This window comes from Zychaea mexicana, assembly GCF_025766255.1.
Source record: "Zychaea mexicana strain RSA 1403 chromosome Unknown BDB00scaffold_34, whole genome shotgun sequence".
Lineage (NCBI taxonomy): Eukaryota > Fungi > Mucoromycota > Mucoromycetes > Mucorales > Lichtheimiaceae > Zychaea > Zychaea mexicana.
In genome coordinates, this window is record NW_026516697.1 from 228,748 (window position 1) to 253,650 (window position 24,903).

Sequence of the window (24,903 nt, forward strand, 5' to 3'; positions counted from 1 at the left end):
CGACAGCTTGTATTATGATGGCACTGGTTCATACTTTTTTCAAACGAGCATACGGCCGACTTTGAGAAGATGTCTGGAAGCGTCCAGAGATACCGTGATCAGGTTGAAGGTCGCTCAATTTGGGTCAGTAAGATGCATGCTTAACCTTTCGAAGTAACTGTACGAGTATATACTGCGGGATCAGCCTGGGCTGAATATAAAAAAAGGGCACCATTTGCGGCATGGCAATGCCTAAAGGATTGGTCGAATGCGAGACGCTGTCAATCCCTCTTCTAACTTAAAGTACTAAGGCTAACTATGGTGAACTTGTTAAATACTGTAGTTTTTGCTTTTCTTCAAGACTTGTCCTTTAAATCGATTCACTTTCTGGAGCAACATATACTAACCTCTGCATTTTGGTAGAAGATAAAAATATACATTCTTCAACAATGGTAAAGCTGGTCGGCAGCCACGAATTGGTGGACAAGATCAAGGACGCTGCCGTGAAAATGTATATACATCAAGGCCAGAGTAAGTATGCTGAAACGAGATGGCATCATTATTGCTGACACCAAATTCGAGTTTGGTTTGGATGAAAATGGAAACTTGGCCTTAATGGATGAAGTACTTGCGCCTGGTAAATATCTCTTTGTTTTGATTCCTATTTGGTGGTATCTAAAAAAATAAAAATATGCGTAAAACTAACAGGACAATTTCAAAAGACTGTTCGCGATTCTGGCCTGCACATAAGTATGAAGCTGGGCATAGGCAAAAAGGAGGCTATGACAGGCAAACTATGGACGAACATTTCGTGTCAAATGGAATCGATAAAGCGCTGTCCGATACAGTAATCTCCCGGCTGATGTTATTTCAGACACTGTGGCTAGATACTATGCGGCCTGTAACGTAATTGTTCGCAAAGAAATTTCTCTGCAAATTAAAATTTTTGATCCGTAAATACACGTATTGATATCGTTCAACTGCTTAAATGAGTCACTCTACACTATGATACACCATAACAATGTTTCTCGGCACGATGCAAAGCTTAGATAAATTTCCGTAATTCATAGCTTGCAGTACCCAAAAAGTGACAGGTAGAATACTGTTCGACCAGTGTATTATAATTTCTGAAATGAAATTCATGTAGTATGATATACTAGCATACTTAATTTTACTGTTTATTATTTTCTTCTTGGATAGCTCGTTTTGTTCGCCACTTTACGCCATGTTTTAACAATACAGGAATAACGGTATTAGAGATCATTAAAATGACGCTAAGGATAGTATATGTCCAGCCTGGTCCTACGGCTTTTGTGGCAGGATACATTGCTATCGAGCCTATAGCCCTACAAACCAGATGAGCAACGAAATAAGCATATAAGCGCACTACATATATGATTATCAAGCAAGAAACTCAATTGTAGCTGTAGCGAAGGGGTCACTTACGCGGACAACTGGCGAAATAAACCAACAGAGGCAGCAACTGTAGCACCTTTCCCTGGTCGCAAATCGATCAGCAAACACCGTGTAGCTGAATTCATGCATTGTACGTTAAAGGCCACTAGATAAATTGAGAAGAGCATAAATTGACAATACAGTGTTAGCCATATTTACATTGCATTTACTTTTGGGTTATAATGCGTGATTACCGATAAACTGTATGAGAAGTGGAATGGCCAAAGGTGTTCTTAAGTAGAAGCACCAACCGTATACTAATGTGGTGATTTGAGCAGCGATCGCATTGGGCCATACAGACTGAAGTCTAGCTTTATAAATTGGGAAATCCAGCGGCAGCTTGTTTGTGCGTCCAGTATTCTTTTCCTTATCGCTACCGTCGTAATTTGCAGCAGTGCGTCGAAACATGTAATTCAAATATTGCCCTGCACCGAGACCACCAGCAACTGTTCCGAGCGTCTGCGCAAGATAGCAAAGACCAATCTGTTGAACGTCCAAATTGTAGTAGTCTTCAAGCAAGTAAGGCAGATTGATCATGTAACAAGCTTGTGCTGCAAAGTACAAGCCCTCATTGAGCATCACGAGAAAGAAGTCAGGCATTCGTATATAGCGATATGATGCCCGAAAATCGGGTTTACGCATAAACCGACTTTTTGCTGCTGTGTCCCTTTCGCTATCCCAGGATATCTTCATTTCCTTTTTAGATGTTGCTGCGCTGTCGACAACTTCTGAATTGTGTTCTAGTTGTTTCGTCTGGCTTCGCTTCTGTCCTTGACGTTTAATCCATTGCAAGGGCGTAGGATTGTAATAGCCACCTGCTAAAGTATGCAACGTCTCTGGTATGAATAAAGCGATCATAATAAACACAAAGGAAGTGAAAATCACCAGTATCCAAAACGACCAGCTAAAATCTCATCCAGTCAGATAATTCAAGTATCAATCCTTGTGCTTCGGTTGTATGTCCTTTGATTAAAGAGTATTGTTTAAGTTCCTTACCGCCATGACAGGTGCTGAGCAATGATTCCGCCTAAAACAGGACCGAGGACACTGCCCACCTTATACCCCATTTGAAAAATTGAATTATACCCTGCTCGTCTAATAAGATTTTTAAATATTTTGAGTAATTGCTTTTGAGGAATTTGTCATTTCCATAGAATAAAATAGATACTTACGTAGCCGGAACAGATATATCACTAACGACGCCGTCACCTGAATGGTAGTATTATTCAGATCTTTTACGTTTAATACAATTTGCTGTCAGCTCGTCCAGGACAACTAGTTCTCCGGTTTAAATTTTCCTTTTTCTGACCTATAGATTGAATGGATGTTCCGCCGAACCCCTGAAGCAGTCGTACAGCAATCAAGGTATCGATGTTTGGAGACAGTGCAATTCCGGCGCAAGCTGCTGCAGATATTATCATTGTCAACATATAAGTGGGACGACGACCCCATTGATCCGAAAGTGCTCCCCAAAAAGTCGGAGAGAAGGCTTGAACCACTCTGTATCCTGCAATTGAAATGCTGACAATAGATGCTGTAGTGTTGAATTCCTAGTAGAAAGCGAAGGAGGACACCAGCAATCAGCCGAACTAAAGTATGAGCCAGTCGCTAGTATAAATCATATATCTACCTTTTCAATGGCAATAAGTGAAGGATAAAATATCTGCACTGGAAATGCCGCACCTAGAGTAGCCACGCACGCCATAAACAAAATGAACAATCTTTGCTTGCGACCAAAAATGATTTCTTGTGTAGTGGACTCTGCTGAGAATGGTGGTTGCTCCTCCTCTGCTACAGCAACAATAAGACTGTCATCATGTTGCTGTGAAACATATTTGACATCAATGTCGGAAGATGTAGTATTGAAGCTATTGTTGATTTTGTCGTCTACAGGTGCAGAATTACTTTTAATGTCGTTGATGCTCATGTTGACAACTTAATAATTTTGAATAAGCATGTCAATGGGATCGAAGGTGTTTGGAAATTTAAAGAAGGATGAAGGGCAGCCAAACAAGAGGATTTTGTTGTAGATATCATATATATCAGCATTCGGGGAGCTCTGGGTTTGCAATGCATATACGCAGTGTATGCATCCCATATGCAATTCTATGCACATTTCCCCTATTTTAGCACCTCATCCTTCTGTCATAAAAGTAGTAATATAGTGAGCTTGTTGAATAGTTCTTGCTTTAAGTCTTGACCTTATTTCGGTATAACGATGGACTTTTGGGTTCCAAAGTAAAAGTCGGGAAATATCACTACATACAGAGCTCGCTATATATTTGATATGTATCATTATCTTGAAGGCACAAATATTGGTAATCTTTAGAAGTAAGGCTGGTTTGCTTTTCGCTATTTAACATTTCAGATCCTAGTTTACACATAATTTTTTCCAACTATCATACCCATGATGCGCTTGGACGAGCTAGTTGTGATCCGGCTGTAATAACATTGAAAATGGATATAACACAACTACCGGCGCGTGCAGACCTAAATTACCCATTGCTGAAAGCATTTAAACGCCATTGCAACTTCCATACGATGATAGCTTAATGTTTCTTCAGTATTGTCGATTTCTGAAAAGATATACACATTAATTCCAACTTGCAAACAATTAGCTGTCTTCTGCGATATTGTGCTCTAGTCAGCGTTGAACAAAATGCTGCGAACGATGTCACCATAAATAAATTAAAAGCTGGAAAGGAATGTCGTCCCATCATCATAGCATATAAGCTTTGTCTATTCCTTCCATGGCCAGCAAGGCAGAGGCCATACTAAGCAAAATCAAATCTAACTTAAATACATATCAAATTTGATTTTAATAAATATGAACTCTGTTTTCATTGATGCTATATTTGAGATACGCATTGTCAGGAGCAATCGGTGGTGACGGGTTGCATACCACATCAAATGTAATGCCGTTACCCTTAAAAAATGCACATCGAGCAGACACGTTTTTCACCATGGCGGACCACACCAATACAGTTCTACTGTTGTAATGCTAGATGCTTGGTGTTGGCTTTTTTGGCTACAAACCAAACCTGTATTTCAATGCATGAATACTTATTGAACCTGCGCCACAGCACCAGCTTCTAACCTCGCAGTCTTTATCTCTATGTACGGTATGATGCTATAGTAAAATACCAAGCATTTTGAATATATTAACAATGGGCATACTTTATTAAAAAGGATCGTTTGACAACCAACGTTCATTTTCTCCTCTACCTTTATTATCAAATATCATTAAAATGAATCTCAATTGGTTTATAAGCCAAGCAACCAGCTTTAGTCCATACTGACCAAAGCATTTATTTTTAAGTCCAAGCCCCATGAAGTGGTCTTTCCATGCTCGTATCGTTTCTGGTTTTCCCTTTCATGCACACGACGCCAACTATCAATTCTTTCGGAATAGAATGTAACTGCATATTCATCTGGATGCATAGGGGGAGTGCTGTCCAAGCAGCAAACACCTGAACCTGATCTGATGTTTCACTACAATACGTTAAATCATTTTAATGAGTGTCTGTAGAGCAGCGTATACATCACAAGCTAGAAATCATCATTCTCTTCTATTTTGCTTAAGGCGGCGTTAAATCGCCGCGACCTTTCTTCATCTACGTGCCGAGCTAATAAGCGCGTCCGCGCCTCTCCTTCCGGAAGGCGTGGTCGCCCACGGTGACGAACGGCATCACTGTCGGTCGACTAAAAATGTAGTTAGCGTAAATTGCTCTATTCTGAAGAAAATAAGAGAGAGCTCGGTGCTGATTTATCTACGACGTGTTAATCGAGTATGTACGTGACCAAAACAAAAAACAACAAAGTGAGATAATGGTACAGTTCCTTGTTCGACAAACACATTTTAGCCTTGGATACTCGATTAATATTATATGTAGTACCTTCATGAAGGAGAAGAGCATCTCCTCTCATCATGTTTTCTTGTAAATAAACAATCTATCAATTATTACTTGCGGATGTATTCCGGTACCTCAATTGATTACATCTTGCTAATTCTACAAGTCGGTGTCAACAAATATAGAGATTCGAAAGACTCCCAGCATTTATCCTGGTTTAACCTTTTGCTGAATAAAAGCAACGAGGCGCGTCCAACTAAAGATAACTATAACTGATCCGCTTGCCCTTTGTGCCCTGCAGAAGAACCACTCCCCAGCTAGCCAGTCAGTTGAGCTTATGATGACATTCTCGCAACAAGTATCAGCTCTGGTAGGATGCGTCCACAAGGCAATCATGTTCATCCATCTTCTGCATAATCATTGGTACCATAGTTCTTGAAGTTCAGCCATGGCCAAAGCGCTCTATCGACGCAAAGTCAAAACATTGTTAGTTAAGAGTCAGCACATGAACATTATAAACATACAAAACATAGACCAACACTTTCATTGTATATCAGCGTGTATAACACCGTGTCAACAAAAAGCAGCCCAAGTATAGCTACCAGTCAATACAATTTAGGATCATTACAGCCATCCAGGGAATTCCTGGCTAGGCAACTATAGATAACTGCAATCGATCCGCTTGCTCTTCATGCCTTTCGATAAGCCTGCCTCGGTTTGATGAACATATTCAACGGCCATTTATATTGTTTGCTACCAAAGTAGCCAACCTGTTTCAAATCGCTAGTTAAATGTCAGCAGATATAAATAACCCAAAGTTTCCACCATTTTATTAATGTATAACAAAAAAAAAAGAGTGGCCACCTTGGAACTATGGAATACCTTCCAATCTCATGAATGCATACGGCAACTACGGAAACGCATGGTGGTGTTTCTGAGCATGCTTTTCTGTTCGCTAATTAAAATACAAAATCACACCTTTGTTGCGAGCTGAGATACGGATGGCGGAGTCAAGACTTGGGTGGGGATGTGCGTGCTTCACTTTATTATAGTACTTATGTTAGCACAAAGTTGTTTGCTTGCCATTTGGATACACGGTATCTTAACACATTCAAGTTACTCGGTATATATAATCATAGTTATGTCGTGCGAAGAGTCTTTCAAACTGTGCAAGAGACGGTGCGCTCGACAACTGCCAAAGAAAAATTATTATGTGCAAGGTCAGTTTTTGTCGTGCGTGAGGTCAGTCTTTGTCGTGCGCAGGGTCTTTCAAACTGTTCGAGAGACGGTGCGCACGACAACTGCGGAATACTAAACTATCAGAAAAAATGTCGTGCGCGAGGCCAAGTTTTGTCGTGCGCGAGGTCAAGTTTTGTCGTGCGCGTAGTAATTCCCCAATCTTAATGGTCATTAAAAATGTTTGTCAAACGAGACGTACACAGGCTTATCGACATACACAAAGAGCAAGTGGACTAATTACAGTCATCTACAGCTGTACGCGCCTCGTTTGTATTCTGCAAAAGTTGAAGACCAAGACAAGTGTTGGAGTCTTTCGAATCGTTATTTTAGGCACCAGCTTGTATATTTAGCTTGATGTATTTTAGGATGATCAATTGAGGCACCCGAATACATCCTGAACTACTAACTAGAGAATAAAAGAATAGAGATCCTTCTACTATTCTTTCATTAAATTTATTCCATATCTGTACAACACATCTCCAGCCTTTACCCTACCCCAGTGCTATGAAGATGTCATCTTATCCGTTCACGTTTTCTTAAAATAGCAACCAAGTAATCAATACTATTACTTTTTGGTTCATCACTACAGCTTGAATTTGTTTGTCTATGCAGAGCATGTGCATCTTCTTTATTCGAATTAGCAAGCCCAATCTTTCGCAACCAAATAGCGTTTCCTTGTTCAAATGGAATGATATCAGCAGTGTACCTCGCCTTCCTTATTTGTATTTACCATGTACATAGACAAGCAGGTATTTCCGGCAAAACAAGAGCGGATGTGTTCGAAGTAGAAAATAGGCAACTGGATCGATAAGTTTTTACAAGCGGGTAATTGCAATAAGTGATGAAATGTGAAAATAGAAGAGGGCTGCTATATACAAGATCGTGTTCGATTTGGTTAATCTCACTGTAGGAAAATTCTTGTGGATTTTAAATTCTTGTAAACACTAAGTAAAGTAACAAGAATTCTTGTGGATTCTTGTGAGTTTAAAGTAGCGATAAACCGGTCACGCGTTCACAAGAAAATCACAAAACGTTTCATGGAATATCAAAGCGGTCACACGCTCATAAGAAAATCACAAAACATTTTGTGGAATACCAAAGCGGTCACACGTTCACAAGAAAATCACAAAACATTTTTGTGGAATATTCATTATATAGATTTTAAAAAATAGCTTTATTCAATTACATGATACTAGCTAAGGTTTATTGATTGATGGAATACTGGTCGAGCGTATACAGATGAAAACCACCCCTTTCTCTCTCTCTATATATCACATACACTCTCGCTATATATATATGTGTATGTGTGTGTGTTTATACAATAATCAACTTTCTGATACTTTAACTTACCTTTTATTATGTATATTTTTGTGGGGGGGGGGAGCAGCTCCGAGCTGCTTTGTCGTACGGCGTCGTTTGGTAGACTGCGTGGACTGGGAAGGAGCAGGGGCAGGAAGAAAAGTAGAAGCAGAAGCAGGAAGAAAAGCAGAAGCGGAAACAGGAAGAAAAGCAGAAGCAGGAAGAGAAGTAGAGACAGGAAGAGCAGAAGCCGGTTCTTGTTGTCTACCTGATAGTTAATATATATTTGATTGTGGTTGCTCTAGTGTAGTAGTTATCATACCTAGAAACCGCTCTCGACTTGCTGGATCTGCCATAGTTATGCCAGCATTCCTGGAGGATATGGCGAGCTGCCCACTGGCCCTGGCAGACAGCAAAATCAATGCCCTGCTTTTTTGCCAGGTTCATGAAAAGGCTAATAGCCCAGTTGCCTATCTTTGCTTTGTAGCTTAGCAAAGTAGTGGGTCACGCTGTTGTCAGCACGATTCTGCAATCTTTTCACCAGATCGACCACAACACGTTCGCTAATGTGCTTGATGTCGGTCTGGGCTTTGATCAACGCACCTCCTTCAAAATGGTGGTAGCCTTGAAGGAGAAGGCGCTCAACATCATCCTTGCTCGCTTTCTTTACCATCTTCCCCTTAGCATTTAGAGTCATTGGGTGGGGAATGAGGGAAACCGTCTCAGCAAGTTCTGCTTCATCGACAACTGGTACCTCGACTAGGGACTACGCCGTTAGCAGTTGGTCGAGCTTCTCCAGAATGACTGCTTGATTTGTCTCTACATTAATAAGACGATGCTCCATACAAGTGAAGACTTAGGAGATTAAGGTTAGCGTTGGGAGGTGTTTGGTTAGTGTTTGGGAAGAAAAGAAAGAAAAAAAACTTTTGCAGTAATATAAAAGTATTTGTCACCCTAGTTAACCAGGTGGTTATAACAAGAGAGTACTGTTTAATCACAAGAATCCACAAGAATCCACAAGAACCACCAAAAAAAATTGGCGACCCAGAGCAGGCAGTGACAGACGTCACAAATTTACAAGAAATCCACAAGAATAAGGCCGGCGGGGTCCAAATTCACAAGAAATCCACAAGAATCCACAAAAACCACAAAAAAATTTGGCGACCCAGAGTAGGTAGTGACAGACGTCACAAATTTACAAGAAATTCATAAGAAATCCACAAGAACCACAAGAATTTTCCTACAGTGTCTGGTGAATCGAACATGCTAGGTAACTGATACAAATCTTCTTCCGGTGTTTCCATTACGTCACTAAGGCTATTTTCTTTGTCTTCTTGGCCTGGGCTTCGTAAAACATTCATTGTTTCCAATACTATTGCTTTGTTGAATAACGTCATGTAAAGCACCTTTCTGAATTCTAGCAGCTTCTCATAATCACTTGGCACCTCGGCATTTTTCGTTCTCGTGATTCTGTGTACGTAGTAATGTGGAACATCCATTGTGATAGTCGTCATCTTGAGGCCTAAAAAATAATACTGTTAAGAACAAAGCCATCTTTTTATCTCCCAAAGGCAATACAATCAAAATTACTAACCATATTGCAATAATCCAACTACTCTCAGACCATCAGCGCTTCCTCTTTCGTTCTTCAGACTCATCATCATGTCTTTCAATGCTTTAGGGAGCTTTAAATCTCTCTCCCGAAGTAGCTTGGTATCTGTATCATCCGTCCGTTTACCAGCCTCGCCCGCTCCAAACTCCAGTTTCTTTCGTCGTAAAATTAGATCAAGTCTGCGACCCATTTTCTTCCTCTCCAGTTTCTCTTCTCCTTGTGGTATCCGTTCTTTGTTCTTGCGACGACTTGATGCAAGGCTCGAATTTTCAGCACTGTAAATTCCATTGCTATTTTAGCAAATGTAATTCAAACACAAAGTTGTGTATGTGTATGTGTATGATAACTTACCGAACTACATCCAACACAACATCATCTAATGCACGATCCATCATAGTCCAGATGTGTGCCAACAACCATGTTTCTGCGTTGTTCTCGTCATCGATCCTGCTGCGTTCCAACTCCCGGACCCTATATTCATTAGATCAGTTTAACATAAGTATACGTAACTGCAGCCGGAAGATAATTCACGCAAAACTTACATTGTATAATAACTGTGACGTATCCAATCCAAGTCGTGAGATTGCATTCTATCAAAGTTCGCATCCCATTGTTGTATTTGGTTGATAACATGCCGAGCTTGAGAAGAACTTTTAACCTGTATTGAAATTAAATCAGTTTATATTATTGTAAGATTTTGAACGGCGTTGGTTTTATCTTTTGTACCTTCGTATATTGATTCAAATATTCGAGAGTTTTCTGACTGATGACTGGCTTTTGCTTGGCTTTGGAACTCTTGATCTCTTCGATTTCTTCACTCGTGAAAATGCTTTTTTGCTTGTACGTTTTGTCCCAAGGGTCCACCACAAATGAATGACAAAGACTAAAAAAAGAAAATTTAGTTCAATCTTCAAAGATATAAATGTCTTTCTTTAGGTCTTTGTATAAAAAAAAACTTACTGCTCGTATTCTAGGGTGGATCCATACATGTACAAAACGTCTTCGACCTCTCTTCCACTGCATTCCAGAGTCCATTTTAAATCATCGTCCATGCTTTCGTGCTGTTGTCGGAACTTCACTAAATTCAGCTTCTGTAAACCCATTGATATTCAGTGCTAATTCATCATCATTATGGGTACTGCATTACCTTGTTGGTTATGGTGCATACTGACTTAAACCATGAGCTGTCGAAAATTGAGAATTTTTGAAACACCGCGGCTAAATTAACACCCGAAACAACCGATATGTTTCTTCATATATCATACTCTATGTTTGCACTAGTCAAGGAATTACATAATCGATAGCTATACTCATTTATTTATGAAAGTCAGAAATAATGGAGGTAAAAATACAAACTAATCACTTGCAATAATTCAGCGGTGGGATTTATAACTTCTAGAAGTAGATTTCTCTACGATCTTGGCACGATCATCTTTCATATCCTTGTATGCTTGGATATAACGCCAGCAACGGTTGTAGTATCGACGTATGATATTCTCTCTTTGACAGGTACGCTTCGCTCAACTCAGATAATGTAGATTGAAACGAAGTACTGACAATGGTTGGTACCTTGGTACTGAGTTATCCTCGATTCTGATTCATGTTTGAGAGATTATCGATATTATATTGCAACGAAGTATTGATAATAGTTGGTCCTGAGTCATTCTCGATTGTGATCCATGTTTGAGAGATTATCAATATGGTGCTAATTATGTAATATTTGATTCATCCATGTGTGTGGTGTTCTCTCTACTGCATTTTAATGGTTACGAAGATGGCAGAGTGAGTTGAGTTATTTGGATCAATCTCAAAGTAGTGTAGCTTCACTACAATGAGTGAGTATCAATGAAGGAAACACAACCCTTGTGAAAAAGCAGTATGATAATGAGGATAACGTGTTTGTGTAACCATGACTAATGCAATGTTACACAGACTGTAATAGCCTACATCACCTCACTGATCTACCCCTCCCACCTTGTCGAAATCTTGGGTCTACATAGTAAATTTTCATATTCTGATAAAACTTTGATGGCTATCAGAGCTCTCCAAAATACCTTTTTTCATAAAGTATCGAGTAAGAAATGCTTATAATATGCTATTAAACATATCTTGCTAGTCAGAATCTCAGAAAATTCACTTTGGACAACTCTGATACACTTTCTTTTTTTGGGTCGGTATTTCAAATATATTAACGATTCAAGTCAGTATGCACCATATAAATTAATATTTGTTTTTTTTTAAGAACTATTAATTTTTTATATCTAAATTGAATTTTATAATATAAATAAAAAATGGAGCAAATAGATTATACACCATTAATTACAGAGGAAGTAAATACTATTATTGCTAATTATTGGACATTTCTTGAATGGAATTGGCCTATTATGCATAATAAATTCAAACACAGAATACAACTTAAACATATTAAATTTATTGAAAAAATTAAAGATATATTATTAAAAAATTTAGGTTATACAGCTGTATTTTTTTCCTTAGTTGTGCTATACACAAGTAAAGAGTATCTAGCTCCTTATTTCGAATTAGAAAAAGGTTTATTTTTGTTATATCATTTAGTTTCTGGTATTTCTGGAGATGAAATTGAAAAATATTTACCTCAAAGTACATTTCATACATTATACAAAAAATTTTGGATGAATGAAGAGAATTATAAAAGAATTAATGAAATAGTACAGTGGTCCCCCGCTTTTTGCAGCCCCACTTTTTGCAGATCCTCATTTTTTGCAGATTTTTTTGGAGCATACCCGCTCATCACTTAATAAAATTGCAGTTTCCTCACTTTTTGCATTTTGCAGGCCAAAAATGTGGACCTGCAATTTTCCACTATTAACTTGAGAGCCTAGGCCACAGAGTCTTGAACCAGTGACATCTACATGTAATGTTAATAGATAGCGTCCTTTTGCTCGTCAGTAAGCTTTGGGTACTTTGCTTTTACCATAGTGGTGTAAAGGTGTCGATAGTGCAGTATATAAACATCAAGAATGAGACGACAGCCTTTTATATAAGAGTTGATTTATAATAAGTAGCCTCAGTACAACACCGATATCTGTTAATTGGTTTACTATCATTGACACTTGATTAACATAATAGACTCAGGCTGTGTAACATCTCATACTCATCCTCGCTTTTTGCAGTTCCCCACTTTTTGCAGTTTTTTCCACCAAAAACTGCTGCTGCAAAAAGCGGGGGACCACTGTAAATAATTCATTAATGTATATGTTTTTAAATATAATATTACATGTTTTGTCTGCAAGAAAATATAATCTAGATTTTTTTAAACATGTAACACTTATTTTAGATGGTCATGATTCACGAATTAATTATACAGATACAGATTTAGATAGATCACGTTTATATTCATATAAATTTAAAAAGAATGGTGTATGCACACAATTTGCAGCTGATATTAATGATATGATAATTTTTATATCAAAAAGTGAATTCTGTGTAGATAGTTCTGATGGTAGTATGTTTTTAAATATGAAACTTTATAATAAAATGAATCAAAATGATACTTTAGCTGTTGATGGTGGATATACTTTGTTTATAACACAGAAATCACCGTTTAGATGGCATACTCTTCCAAAAAGATACCACATTATGACATATAGCCCTTCTTTTCCTAAGCTCACTTTGTGGTCAGGAGTGTCTTCTAAGCTGAACCATTGTGTAGAAGTACATAAATACGAGTCGATATGGTGTAGTACCGCCACTAACTTCTTGCCTGAAGGATTAATGATCCGTGCATGCTTCCTAGTCGAAAAATAATACACACGAAGGTTGAATAAATGCGCCAAAGCTACTAAAAGTAGCAGTCCTTTTAATATGATCCCTTCGTTGCTTTGTGTGCACAGGTACACGTTGATATAATGGTCATTGCCGCCATTGAGTATTTTGTTGAGACTTGACTTTTCGGATGCTTGCAGACCTTGGTGTTTAAGTTGTTTCGTGATCTTGATAAGATTTTCAGCTCCTGGAACGTGGATATTCAATTGTTTGTACGCGGCGTCCAATCTTGTCTCTGTCAAAGTAATGGGCTCAAGCCGCAGTTCTTCGTCGGTGTAAAAGTTTATCTTGTTGGTGTAACTTGCGGTTTTCATCATATAGCTTTTTAATGCTCAACTAGAACGGAGAACGATCGGTGCGGTGCAATTTAGCGATGGGTACAGTGATGATAAGTAAGAGTGCCATGAAAGTGAAGGTTTTAGGAAAAGGGTAGGTCAGAAAGGCGAATTTGGAATGTTTGCAAAAGGCGACGCGTTTTGAGCATTTTGACACAGTTGGGAAGCTGTTCACGCCATATAGTTGGATTCTGATTGGTCCACTTTTTTTATGCAGCAAAATGTGCCCCAACAAATGCAAATAGTGCTCGCTTTCTTTTTTGATGTGAATATATCAGTACTTGCAAGGAAAAACGCGAATTAAAAAGGAGTATAGAATGATGGAAATAGTAGCTGCTATGCACTCCAGAAGGTAAAGACGACAGTAAATGCTGTAGAAGAAGGTGGACATATCGGTATTTTATTCTATCAGTTGTTGTCTTTACTGCTGCTATTGAGTTTACATAGAGCCATTGATGCCTGCTTAGAAGTTATCGATCACGTATTTGATTTCATGTTTATTGTGGATGAAATAGGAAGATACTGATATGCATACAGTAATGCTATCAGAATGACACATTGCTGAAGTGATACTGGTTTGTATACGCAGTGATTTTCTGTAGTAGTGAAAAAGTGAAAATGAGCCTGCGGCGTAGTAATGATAACTTTGTATATCCAATTCATAAAAATATAAATGAAAACTTAACTATTACTGAAGAACATTTTAATAATACATTTGGAAGCTTTAGAAGTAAAATCGAAAATCAATTTTCTGAAATTGGAAATAAATTTTATCGTTTTAATAATAATAAATCAATTGTAAAGATGGATAATATTGAATATTATAATCTTCAGTTCCGTGCTGCCTGTTTATTAAAAAATATTACAAAGTTTGTAGAAGTATTTAATATACCTGTTTTACCACATCATAAAATATGGCATAGTCCTGATTTTGATTTTCCTATTGAAAAAAAATTAATTGACATAGTTGTTAGTAATAATAAACAAAATAAGGATAAGCTTGATAGAATGGTACAACTACAGAGTAATTTATTAAACATGACATTATCAAATGATGAAATGGTTATAGATGATAGTAGTGAATCAGATAATTTAGAAAATAGTGAAAATAATGATGATATTCCAAATTTTAATGAACGTACTAGAAAAAGAAGAATAAATGTAAAAGGAAAACAGCGTTCACCTGTATTATATGAAATAGAAAGTATTATTAGACATAAAAAAGAAAAGAATGCATATTTGTTTCAGGTAAAATGGGTTGGATATAGTAATAATGATAATAGTTGGTTATCTATTGATATGTTTAACCAAAAAGAATTATTGAATGCATATATTGAAAGGCATAGTCTAGGCATATTATAATAAGAACATAATATATATTAGAATTATATAAAAAGTTTATAGAAGAATATTATTAAAGCATAAGAAGAAAGGATTACCAATATTAATTTTTATAGGTTTTCTTTTTTTTTTAATTTTTTTTTCTGTTTTTTTCTCAGGTTTTATATACAGCTCTTTTATCTCTGTATTTTAACACTATCATTAACTACGAATAGCTTTTTTTAGAATATGTAGCTTACTATGTTGACAGCAATGATAATCCTTTTTTCCATCAGGTAAATTTGTCTTGATGTTCTTCCCACAAAACTGTCTATCACGTTTTCCTTTTTTGAATTTATGGCTACAAAAACCATGATTCATACACAAATCTAAGAAATGATCATTTAAAAAAAGAGATTCTACAGTGGACCACCTTTAATATCAACCCTCAAGTACAGCTGAAAGTGTTAACGCTAACGGGGGTTGACGTTAAAGGGGGTGGCACAAAGTTTAACCGTATAATAAAATATTAAACCAGCGCACCCCGACACAGTGTATGTATGCAACGGAGTCGTTCCTAAACAATATATTTTAAACCAATAATGAAATAAACTCTTTTGATTAGATATGTTTGACCTCAATAAGAAGTCAACCCTGGCCAAGGTGTTGACACTGACCTTATGTAGAAGTTGAAATTTATCTCTGCTAAAATGTGAGGTTCTCAGAAAAAGGTTGACAATATTAGGGGTTGACATTAAAGGGGTTGACATTAAAGGGGGTCCACTGTATTTTATTTTTTAAATTTTTTTGAATTTTTTGAATTATATTTTCTTTAATAGAATAATTGAATTCTGAATCAATAAATGTATCAATTTCTCTACATAAATTAATTCTAAGATTAATATGGTTGATAGGAAGATATTCATTTAACGCAACCATTTTCTTTTTGAATAATTGATTTTTATATAAAAATAAAATTCAATTTTATAAAAAAAAAGTAATTGAGTTTGAAATTTATTTATTAGCAAATACTAATCGTGATAATTCTGCAACATTTTTATTAGATCATTTCTAAACCTATATTCATTACCATTTACAATATAAAGTTCATTATTATTCTTAAAAAAACCTTCTATATCTTGTTCCTTAATTTCAATATATTCTTTTTTATAAAATATCTTTTTAACTATATTCATAAATAAAATGGGATCTATTATTTTAAATAAATTTATATAATCATTATATTTTATTAGTTTATATGCAATGAACACGGGGTCATAAGCTATGTTTTTTATATTAAATTTATATATTGTAACATATTTTTTCATAAGAATGAACATATTCTAATAATAAATACTTTGCAATAAACAATGTAATATCTTTTATATTTTCATCAATAGGAATATATTTCATCACATTTAAATTATTTATATATTCTGAATTCATTATCGATAGGGCGTCCTACTATTAGTTGTCTAACCCATTATAATCTACTAGCTGTAATATAGATAATTAAATTGCTATGACCGGTATAACTATCAGTGGTCGAATTCAGCTCTAAATTAATTTCTTACTTATTTGCTTATTAAAAAATCTCATATTGAAACTGACCGTATCAACCTTTCGTTTACTTGCCCAATTATATTTATGTTTTATGCATTCATTAGTTATACTTGTACTTATATTAGTATCTGTTGATTTATTTTTGACGTCAGTTTCTTTTGTTATATCTATATCATCTATTATAGCCTGTTTTATATCCTTATGCTTTTTAAAATAATCTTTTGGCTGTATTTCTTCTACTATTTGCTTGTTTCTCTGTTTATTTTTATTGTGTCTTTTTTTCTTTTTACGTTTTGGTATATTATTTGGTATGTTGCAGTCACTGCTTTTCTCTGATTCAGATGTACTTACATCTATGTATTTATGTTTCTCTATATCTTCTGGTGGGTTTTCCCAATCAGTAGTATCATTTACAACATCATCACATTTTATATCATTAGACACATCTTCCCAATGCCTACAATCTGCTGATGATGGTACCTTTACAGTTGACCATCCTCTATTATTTTGTTGAGGCGGTTTATGTTGTTTATTGTTCTGTGTATTATTACTATTATGTTTTTCTTCTTGTTCCTTCATATATTCTTCTGTATCAGCTAATTCTTGTAGTTCCTCTACTGTTTTATCCATCGGTGTATATTTTTTAATATCATCCTGACCACTATTATGTGCATAACGGATAAATGTATGCTGATCTTGGTATTCGTTTTCGAATTCATCTTTGTATAAGTCCTCATACATATCCATGTTTTCATAATACATGAATTTATTTTCATAATCCTTCACTTTCATTGTGTATGGATTCCATATTATATGACCTTTACAGTTCTTATCAACATAGATAATATATAAACGATTGAGCGTTGGCTCTAACTCATATACTGATTTATTTTTATATAACATGTGCGGCATATAGTTACTATTCAGTATTATTGGCATATTTTTCTTTTTAGTTATTGACTTTGTAAATTTGCTATTAAGTTTTAATCGTGTTCCTTCTAGCATTTGGTTTAAAAATGTAATTTGAAATCAGAACCTGTTTCTTCATTATACATAAAATCATAATCATCATCCTTATAATTAGGGATCCGCACGGTTCGGTTCGGTTCGGTTCTTGAAGGGAACCGAACCAAATCGTCTAAAGCAAGAACCGAACCGACTAGAACCGACTAGAACCGACTAGAACCGACGAGAACCGACGAGAACTGTAGAACCGAAGAATCGAACCGAAGAGCCAAACCCTTCATGTATATAAAAAAGGCAAGATCCGGTATCTTTAAATGAAAGCTGATGTGTGTGTTCGAATGTCGCGCTATACTTGAATACTGCAGTAAAAAAGAATAGTTTATTATTGTACATTGAACAGCGATCTCAAAATGAATAAGAGAAACAGAATGTAAACATTCTTATACGATGTGGGTCATTGCATGGTTAAAAGATTGAAGCACAGTTTTTACAAAAAAAAGTGGAGCTTATAGTACTTACTTAGAGCGACTTAGTATTACTAGTACAATATGTTATCGTAACATTGGAGGAATTGAACCACAACCGGCAGTACATACAGCTGCTGTGTCTCTACGTGTGTATAGTGTATAGTGTCTCATAAAAGGCAAAGGGTGAATGGGTAAGATAATTCTGTTATGAGCCCCAGAATGCGCAATCTCAAACGGAATGCACAAACTTGATAAAACTGATCGAGAAGCCATAATAAATCTAGTAAAGTAGTACGTCATGGAGAAAAATGCATTGTGGGTAGCAAAGTAGAGGAACAAGTAATGATGTGCGTCATGGGCGGAGAAAGCAAGCTGCCGTCAGAAGAAGTGTTTTTTTATTTTTTTCTCTTCTCTTCTTTACTATTTTTCACTCCCTTCTGCTTTTGCAGGTTTCAATAAAGTATGGCTTGCAAATACACTACTTCGTGGTCTTTTCGAAATAACATTGTTCGTAACTTCCATTATAGCCTACTTTATACTAATTACCAAAATCGCTGATTGCAATCTTCTGCCTCTCGGTTCTTCGGTTCTAAGTATACAGAACCGGTTCGGTTCCGGTTCGGTCCTTGGTAGGAACCGAACCGTATTTTCTCGGTTTCGGTTCGGTTCGGTTCCGGTTCTACGGTTCTGATACGGATCCCTACTTATAATCTGACCAATCATTTTCTTTATTCATTAGATATGCTTGATGGCCACCTTGTTCTAATACATCAATGTTATATGTCTTACCTACATTTGATGGACCTACAATCCAGTATTGTGGTATCTTATTTTTACCACCAAACATTGTTTCAATCCCAAACATAGACCACATATGTAATTTATTTCCAGGGTTATTTTCCATATCGGCATCATGAAAGTAAGAATTTAAATTTGATTTTACAGTATCATATTTCCATAGTAATTCGGGATATATTTCGGTAGCCTTCCGCATATTAAGCTGCTTCGTAATTAATTGATATCCAAGTAACTGTTGATGCATTTTTCTGGTCTTAACTTCATAATTTGGATCCATATTATAACAGATATAATCTTTTCCTTTCATACAGTAGCTAATGGACTTTTGTGGACTACCACCTGGTTTCATATTTGGAGTAACACCATCGATAGTAAAGAATTTACGTGCTGTTTTTGTGTCGAACCGCTCATTCATTTGTATCCATATATGAACATGTTTCTCACCAGTTTCTGGTGCAATTTCATCACATGCAATTGCCTTTTCAATTTGATAACCAATACGTTCATGTTTTACAAACCATTCCATGACTTGTTCTTTTGTTAAATGGAAGTCCTTACAAATATATGTGAATAGCCCTTTAGTGTTTTGGAATCGGAATTCTTTGCCGCCCTGCGAGGAATCTGCACCAGAGGTGTTACTTTCTAACATTGCTTCGGAAAATTGAGGATTTGAGGATTTGAGGAATTTTGCAAAAGCCCTAACCCGTCCCATTATTGCAGTACGGTTCTCGTCCCTTACTTCCTTTGTTATGTTAGCCTTTTTGAGGTCCTTTTCGAGTTCGACCCTTAGTTGGTCAGCAATTGTTTTTTCACTAACATCTTGATGATGTTCAGCAAGATGCTTTGCTCTTTCTATTAAGAGCGTCAATGTTATTCCTAAAATAGGAATAAATTCAGCCATAATGGCAATAAATGTGATGAGGTTCATTTGGTCCATGTTGTGTTTTGTTGGGGTAGTTTTGTTGGAGTGCTAAAAAAATATAACAAATATATTTTGCTTTATATTCTGTAGTGTTATTTTTATATTAAAAAAAAATTCAATTTTTATTTTTTTCAAAAATTTAAATGTATGCATGCCAAGACATACATACATGAATTATTTCAATAAAAATTAATTTGGCTATCCTGATATATCTTAGCTAATAAGCCAGCTAGGGCTACTAAATCGCATTAAAATCATCATAACCATGGCCGGTCCCCTAGGTTTATTTTCTATTATAGATAAAATCCAATTTGCAACCATTTTAAATTTTTGTTACCAACAAAAAATTTGTTACCAATACTTTTATATAAAAATAGTTGGTAATGCATATGCGCCATTCACAGTATATCATCTACAATCAACCTTTTCGTTTGCTTTCTTTCTACCACTGCTGTTTAAACAGAATCAAGAGTCCGCTGTTATTATCAAAGCAAACTTTTTCAGAGATGTGTATTAGCACCAATAACTTATCATTTACTTACGATTCACTATACATATTTATAAGTAACAGCAAAGTTAGTCAATATGCATCAGCATACCCTGCAACAGATTTTCAGAGCAATAGCTACCTTTCACTTTTGTGTACGGTTTGAGGGCTAACTGCACTAGTACCAGTATTTGGACTTCCTCCAACTCGGCCTCTTTCGTCTGCACTAGTATTGCTAGCAGCGGTGGTGCTCGTATTGCCGCCAGGGCAATCGTTTTCTTCAATAGTACCCAGAATGCTTGCTTCCTCCTCAGCAATGCGCCCAACTGAAATAACCGATGCTCGTGCTCTTGCGTTCGCTGATTCTCTTGCGAGCAGGATTTTTCTATCATTCCAGTACATTGTTTCTTGCTGACTATTCTTCCACCGTTCAAATTCTGTTTTGAGGTGAGAACTGTTTGGGACCTTCGCTTGAAAACGTTTCGTAGATAAAATGGCTGCATATCGCATATTTGCTGAACTCTTGTCACCATAGTTAAGATTTTCAATAAAAGTTGATGCTGACAATGTATCGCAGTTGTCAATGCACCAGTGTATGTCTGATGTGAAAACTTTTTGCTTTTTATGTGTGTGCATTCTTGTGTAAAAAAATAGAGATGGTAAGAAGCTATGCTGCGCGTTTTATATGCACTGTTTTTTCATCATTGAGTACACAATACGCACTGTTGAATTTTGTGTCGATATAAAAATTCACACAAATTTCCCAGCTATTGGTTGCATTAGTAGGGCTTCAAAGGCCCACGTTAATCACTAACATCGACCAACGTTGATTTTGCCCACTGACCCGTTTTGGGCAGTGCCTGGCTAGGCAACTATAGATAACTATAACCGATCCGCTTGCCCTTTGTGCCCTGCAGAAGAACCACTCCCTAGCTAGCCAGTCAGTTGAGCTTATGCTGACATTCTCGCAACAAGTATCAGCTCTAGTAGGATGCGTCCACAAGGCAATCATGTTCATCCATCTTCTGCATAATCATTGGTACCATAGTTCTTGAAGTTCAGCCATGGCCAAAGCGCTCTATCGACGCAAAGTCAAAACATTGTTAGTTAAGAGTCAACACATGGACATTATAAACATACAAAACATAGACCAACACTTTCATTGTATATCAGCGTGTATAACACCGTGTCAACAAAAAGCAGCCCAAGTATAGCTACCAGTCAATACAATTTAGGATCATTACAGCCATCCAGGGAATTCCTGGCTAGGCAACTATAGATAACTGCAATCGATCCGCTTGCTCTTCATGCCTTTCGATAAGCCTGCCTCGGTTTGATGAACATATTCAACGGCCATTTATATTGTTTGCTACCAAAGTAGCCAATCTGTTTCAAATCGCTAGTTAAATGTCAGCAGATATAAATAACCCAAAGTTTCCACCATTTTATTAATGTATAACAAAAAAAAAGAGTGGCCACCTTGGAACTATGGAATGCCTTCCAATCTCATGAATGCATACGGCAACTACGGAAACGCATGGTGGTGTTTCTGAGCATGCTTTTCTGCTCGCTAATTAAAATACAAAATCACACCTTTGTTGCGAGCTGAGATACGGATGGCGGAGTCAAGACTTGGGTGGGGATGTGCGTGCTTCACTTTATTATAGTACTTATGTTAGCACAAAGTTGTTTGCTTGCCATTTGGATACACGGTATCTTAACACATTCAAGTTACTCGGTATATATAATCATAGTTATGTCGTGCGAAGAGTCTTTCAAACTGTGCAAGAGACGGTGCGCTCGACAACTGCCAAAGAAAAATTATCATGTGCAAGGTCAGTTTTTGTCGTGCGTGAGGTCAGTCTTTGTCATGCGCAGGGTCTTTCAAACTGTTCGAGAGACGGTGCGCACGACAACTGCGGAATACTAAACTATCAGAAAAAATGTCGTGTGCGAGGCCAAGTTTTGTCGTGCGCGAGGTCAAGTTTTGTCGTGCGCGTAGTAATTCCACAATCTTAATGGTCATTAAAAATGTTTGTCAAACGAGACGTACACAGGCTTATCGACATACACAAAGAGCAAGTGGACTAATTACAGTCATCTACAGCTGTACGCGCCTCGTTTGTATTCTGCAAAAGTTGAAGACCAAGACGAGTGTTGGAGTCTTTCGAATCGTTATTTTAGGCACCAGCTTGTATATTTAGCTTGATGTAATTTAGGATGATCAATTGAGGCACCCGAATACATCCTGAACTACTAACTAGAGAATAAAAGAATAGAGATCCTTCTACTATTCTTTCATTAAATTTATTCCATATCTGTACAACACATCTCCAGCCTTTACCCTACCCCAGTGCTATGAAGATGTCATCTTATCTGTTCACGTTTTCTTAAAATAGCAACCAAGTAATCAATACTATTACTTTTTGGTTCATCACTACAGCTTGAATTTGTTTGTCTATGCAGAGCATGTGCATCTTCTTTATTCGAATTAGCAAGCCCAATCTTTCGCAACCAAATAGCGTTTCCTTGTTCAAATGGAATGATATCAGCAGTGTACCTCGCCTTCCTTATTTGTATTTACCATGTACATAGACAAGCAGGTATTTCCGGCAAAACAAGAGCGGGTGTGTTCGAAGTAGAAAATGGGCAACTGGATCGATAAGTTTTTACAAGCGGGTAATTGCAATAAGTGATGAAATGTGAAAATGGAAGAGGGCTGCTATATACAAGATCGTGTTCGATTTGGTTAATCTCACTGTAGGAAAATTCTTGTGGATTTTAAATTCATGTAAACACTAAGTAAAGTAACAAGAATTCTTGTGGATTCTTGTGAGTTTAAAGTAGCGATAAACCAGTCACGCGTTCACAAGAAAATCACAAAACGTTTCATGGAATATCAAAGCGGTCACACGCTCATAAGAAAATCACAAAACGTTTTGTGGAATACCAAAGCGGTCACACATTCACAAGAAAATCACAAAACATTTTTGTGGAATATTCATTATATAGATTTTAAAAAATAGCTTTATTCATTTACATGATACTAGCTAAGGTGTATTGATTGATGGAATACTGGTCGAGCGTACAGTCGACCCCCGTTAACGTCAACCCTCAGGGTACCTGCAAAAGTGTTGACCATATCGAGGGTTGACGACTACCGGGAGTAGCGAGATTAGGCAAAATGTTTATCCTTGCAGACACTAAATGAATCACCGCTTCCCGACATTATAAATACGCATATGAAAATGTTGTCAATCTTCAGTCCTACATTTCACTTCACGCCATGAGTACACCACGCGACCAAGTTTCCTTTACGAACGAGCAGCGTGATGCGATTTATGCGTTTAAGAACTCAAAGCGGGGCATCACCCTTATGCAGACGGCAGAATGGGCTCAAAAAGAATTCAACCTAAGTAAAACGCCTGATAAGAGCACCATTTCGAAGATGATAAAGCGAAAATCCACAGAAGCTCCTGGTGATGAAAGGGACGCGAAGAAAATTCGTAATAGAAGGAGTCAATTTCCTGTAAATATCGAATATAATTCAATCAGTTTAAAAATTCGGTGAACTGTAGTGTTTACTTTTTGTCAATGTTGTATTGATTAGGAGGTTGAGGAAGCAGTGTTACTCTGGCTCAATGTCGCGCAGAGAAACAAGATCCAGGTTACATGGGAATTGATACAGTTGAAGGCGAGAAATTACGCGGACATGATCGGCATCGCAACATTCAAAGCATCGAATGGCTGGACAGACCGGTTTGCAAAGAGATACGGACTCAGTGCACGCAGCATTCATGGCGAAGCGCAATCTGCCGATCTTGAAGCTTTGGACGAACAGAGGGAAGCCATTAAGGCCACCATCCAAAAGTATGAAAAGCGAGACATCTATAATCTAGATGAAACCAGTCTGTTTTATCGCTTGGAGCCAAAGACAACGATCGGCACTCATAGGTTCAAGGGGAGAAAACAAGACAAATCAAGGTTGTCTGTTGCTCTCCTTTGCAATGCTGATGGCAGTGACAAACGGAACGAACCTATCATCATAGGCCGCTCTGAAAAACCTGATGCATTCATGGTTCAAAAAAAACGCAAAGATGCTTCTTTCCATGGATTCAAGCGCTACTTTTTCAATCAGAAGGCGTGGATGACTCGTAAACTCTTCAGAGATGTTTTGCGTCAGTTCAATCGAGCCATGGGCCACCAGAAGAGAAAAGTACTTTTGCTACTTGACAACTTCTCAGGTCATTACGTCGATTACGAACCTGTTAATGTTGAGCTACTCTATTTGCCTCCGAACACAACATCACTTATCCAGCCTCTTGATGGTGGAATCATTCGCTCGTTCAAGGCTCAATACAAGCGGCGACAACTTGAGAAGGCTTACTGCACCATCGGAATGTATCAGAACGGAAACGGGAATGTTGTGGGACCTGTCGGAAAAGTTTTTCTTGTTGACCAGCTGCAAGCAATGAAGTGGATAAAGTTCTCGTGGGCCGCTGTGTCTGCTGAAACGATCAAAAATTGCTTTGATGCAACCATCTTTCGATATATTAATGACAATGACGAAGCCCAAGGAACTGCTAGGAGCCAAATCGAAGAAGAAGACGAGCGTGACAGGAAGGTGCTGGAAGCTCAATTACGACGAATCGCCGATACACAACTTGTTACACTAAATCAGTGCCCCGACATCGACCTTGATCCCGAGTATGAGCGCGATTCGTATCTCTTTTCTCTCACAGATAGTGAGATTGTTCAAACAGTGACGGCAGTTGCTGAAGATGATGACACCCTAGATGTTGACGA

At 37.2% G+C, this 24,903-nt stretch overlaps 5 protein-coding genes across 5 annotated transcripts; 2 read left to right on the top strand and 3 right to left on the bottom strand.

Moving 5' to 3' along the window:
* Nucleotides 1-428: 428 nt before the first annotated feature.
* BDB00DRAFT_787785 (uncharacterized protein) lies at nt 429-830 on the top strand (the record flags this gene model as incomplete). Its single annotated transcript, XM_053120730.1, is given in 3 exon segments — nt 429-510; nt 530-616; nt 688-830. 3 exon segments carry the CDS (start codon nt 429-431, stop codon nt 828-830), a joined length of 312 nt encoding a protein of 103 aa, XP_052979945.1.
* A 320-nt stretch (nt 831-1,150) lies between these two features.
* BDB00DRAFT_872151 (major facilitator superfamily domain-containing protein) lies at nt 1,151-3,361 on the bottom strand (the record flags this gene model as incomplete). Its single annotated transcript, XM_053126921.1, has 7 exons — nt 1,151-1,325; nt 1,426-1,540; nt 1,629-2,338; nt 2,431-2,529; nt 2,607-2,643; nt 2,744-2,984; nt 3,065-3,361. 7 exons carry the CDS (start codon nt 3,359-3,361, stop codon nt 1,151-1,153), a joined length of 1,674 nt encoding a protein of 557 aa, XP_052979946.1.
* A 4,824-nt stretch (nt 3,362-8,185) lies between these two features.
* Nucleotides 8,186-10,538, bottom strand: BDB00DRAFT_906503 (uncharacterized protein; the record flags this gene model as incomplete). Its single annotated transcript, XM_053128601.1, has 7 exons — nt 8,186-8,589; nt 9,023-9,345; nt 9,418-9,725; nt 9,787-9,906; nt 9,978-10,093; nt 10,162-10,318; nt 10,396-10,538. The coding sequence occupies 7 exons, from the start codon at nt 10,536-10,538 to the stop codon at nt 8,278-8,280; spliced, it is 1,479 nt and encodes a 492-aa protein (XP_052979947.1). The 3' UTR covers nt 8,186-8,277.
* A 2,395-nt stretch (nt 10,539-12,933) lies between these two features.
* BDB00DRAFT_763241 (uncharacterized protein) lies at nt 12,934-14,936 on the top strand (the record flags this gene model as incomplete). Its single annotated transcript, XM_053119388.1, has 3 exons — nt 12,934-12,982; nt 14,164-14,372; nt 14,445-14,936. The coding sequence occupies 3 exons, from the start codon at nt 12,934-12,936 to the stop codon at nt 14,934-14,936; spliced, it is 750 nt and encodes a 249-aa protein (XP_052979948.1).
* Nucleotides 14,937-20,052: 5,116 nt separating this feature from the next.
* BDB00DRAFT_787788 (uncharacterized protein) lies at nt 20,053-20,499 on the bottom strand (the record flags this gene model as incomplete). The annotated part of the gene is made up of 3 exons (XM_053120731.1): nt 20,053-20,105; nt 20,153-20,158; nt 20,247-20,499. 3 exons carry the CDS (start codon nt 20,497-20,499, stop codon nt 20,053-20,055), a joined length of 312 nt encoding a protein of 103 aa, XP_052979949.1.
* Between the last annotated feature and the right edge of the window lie 4,404 nt (nt 20,500-24,903).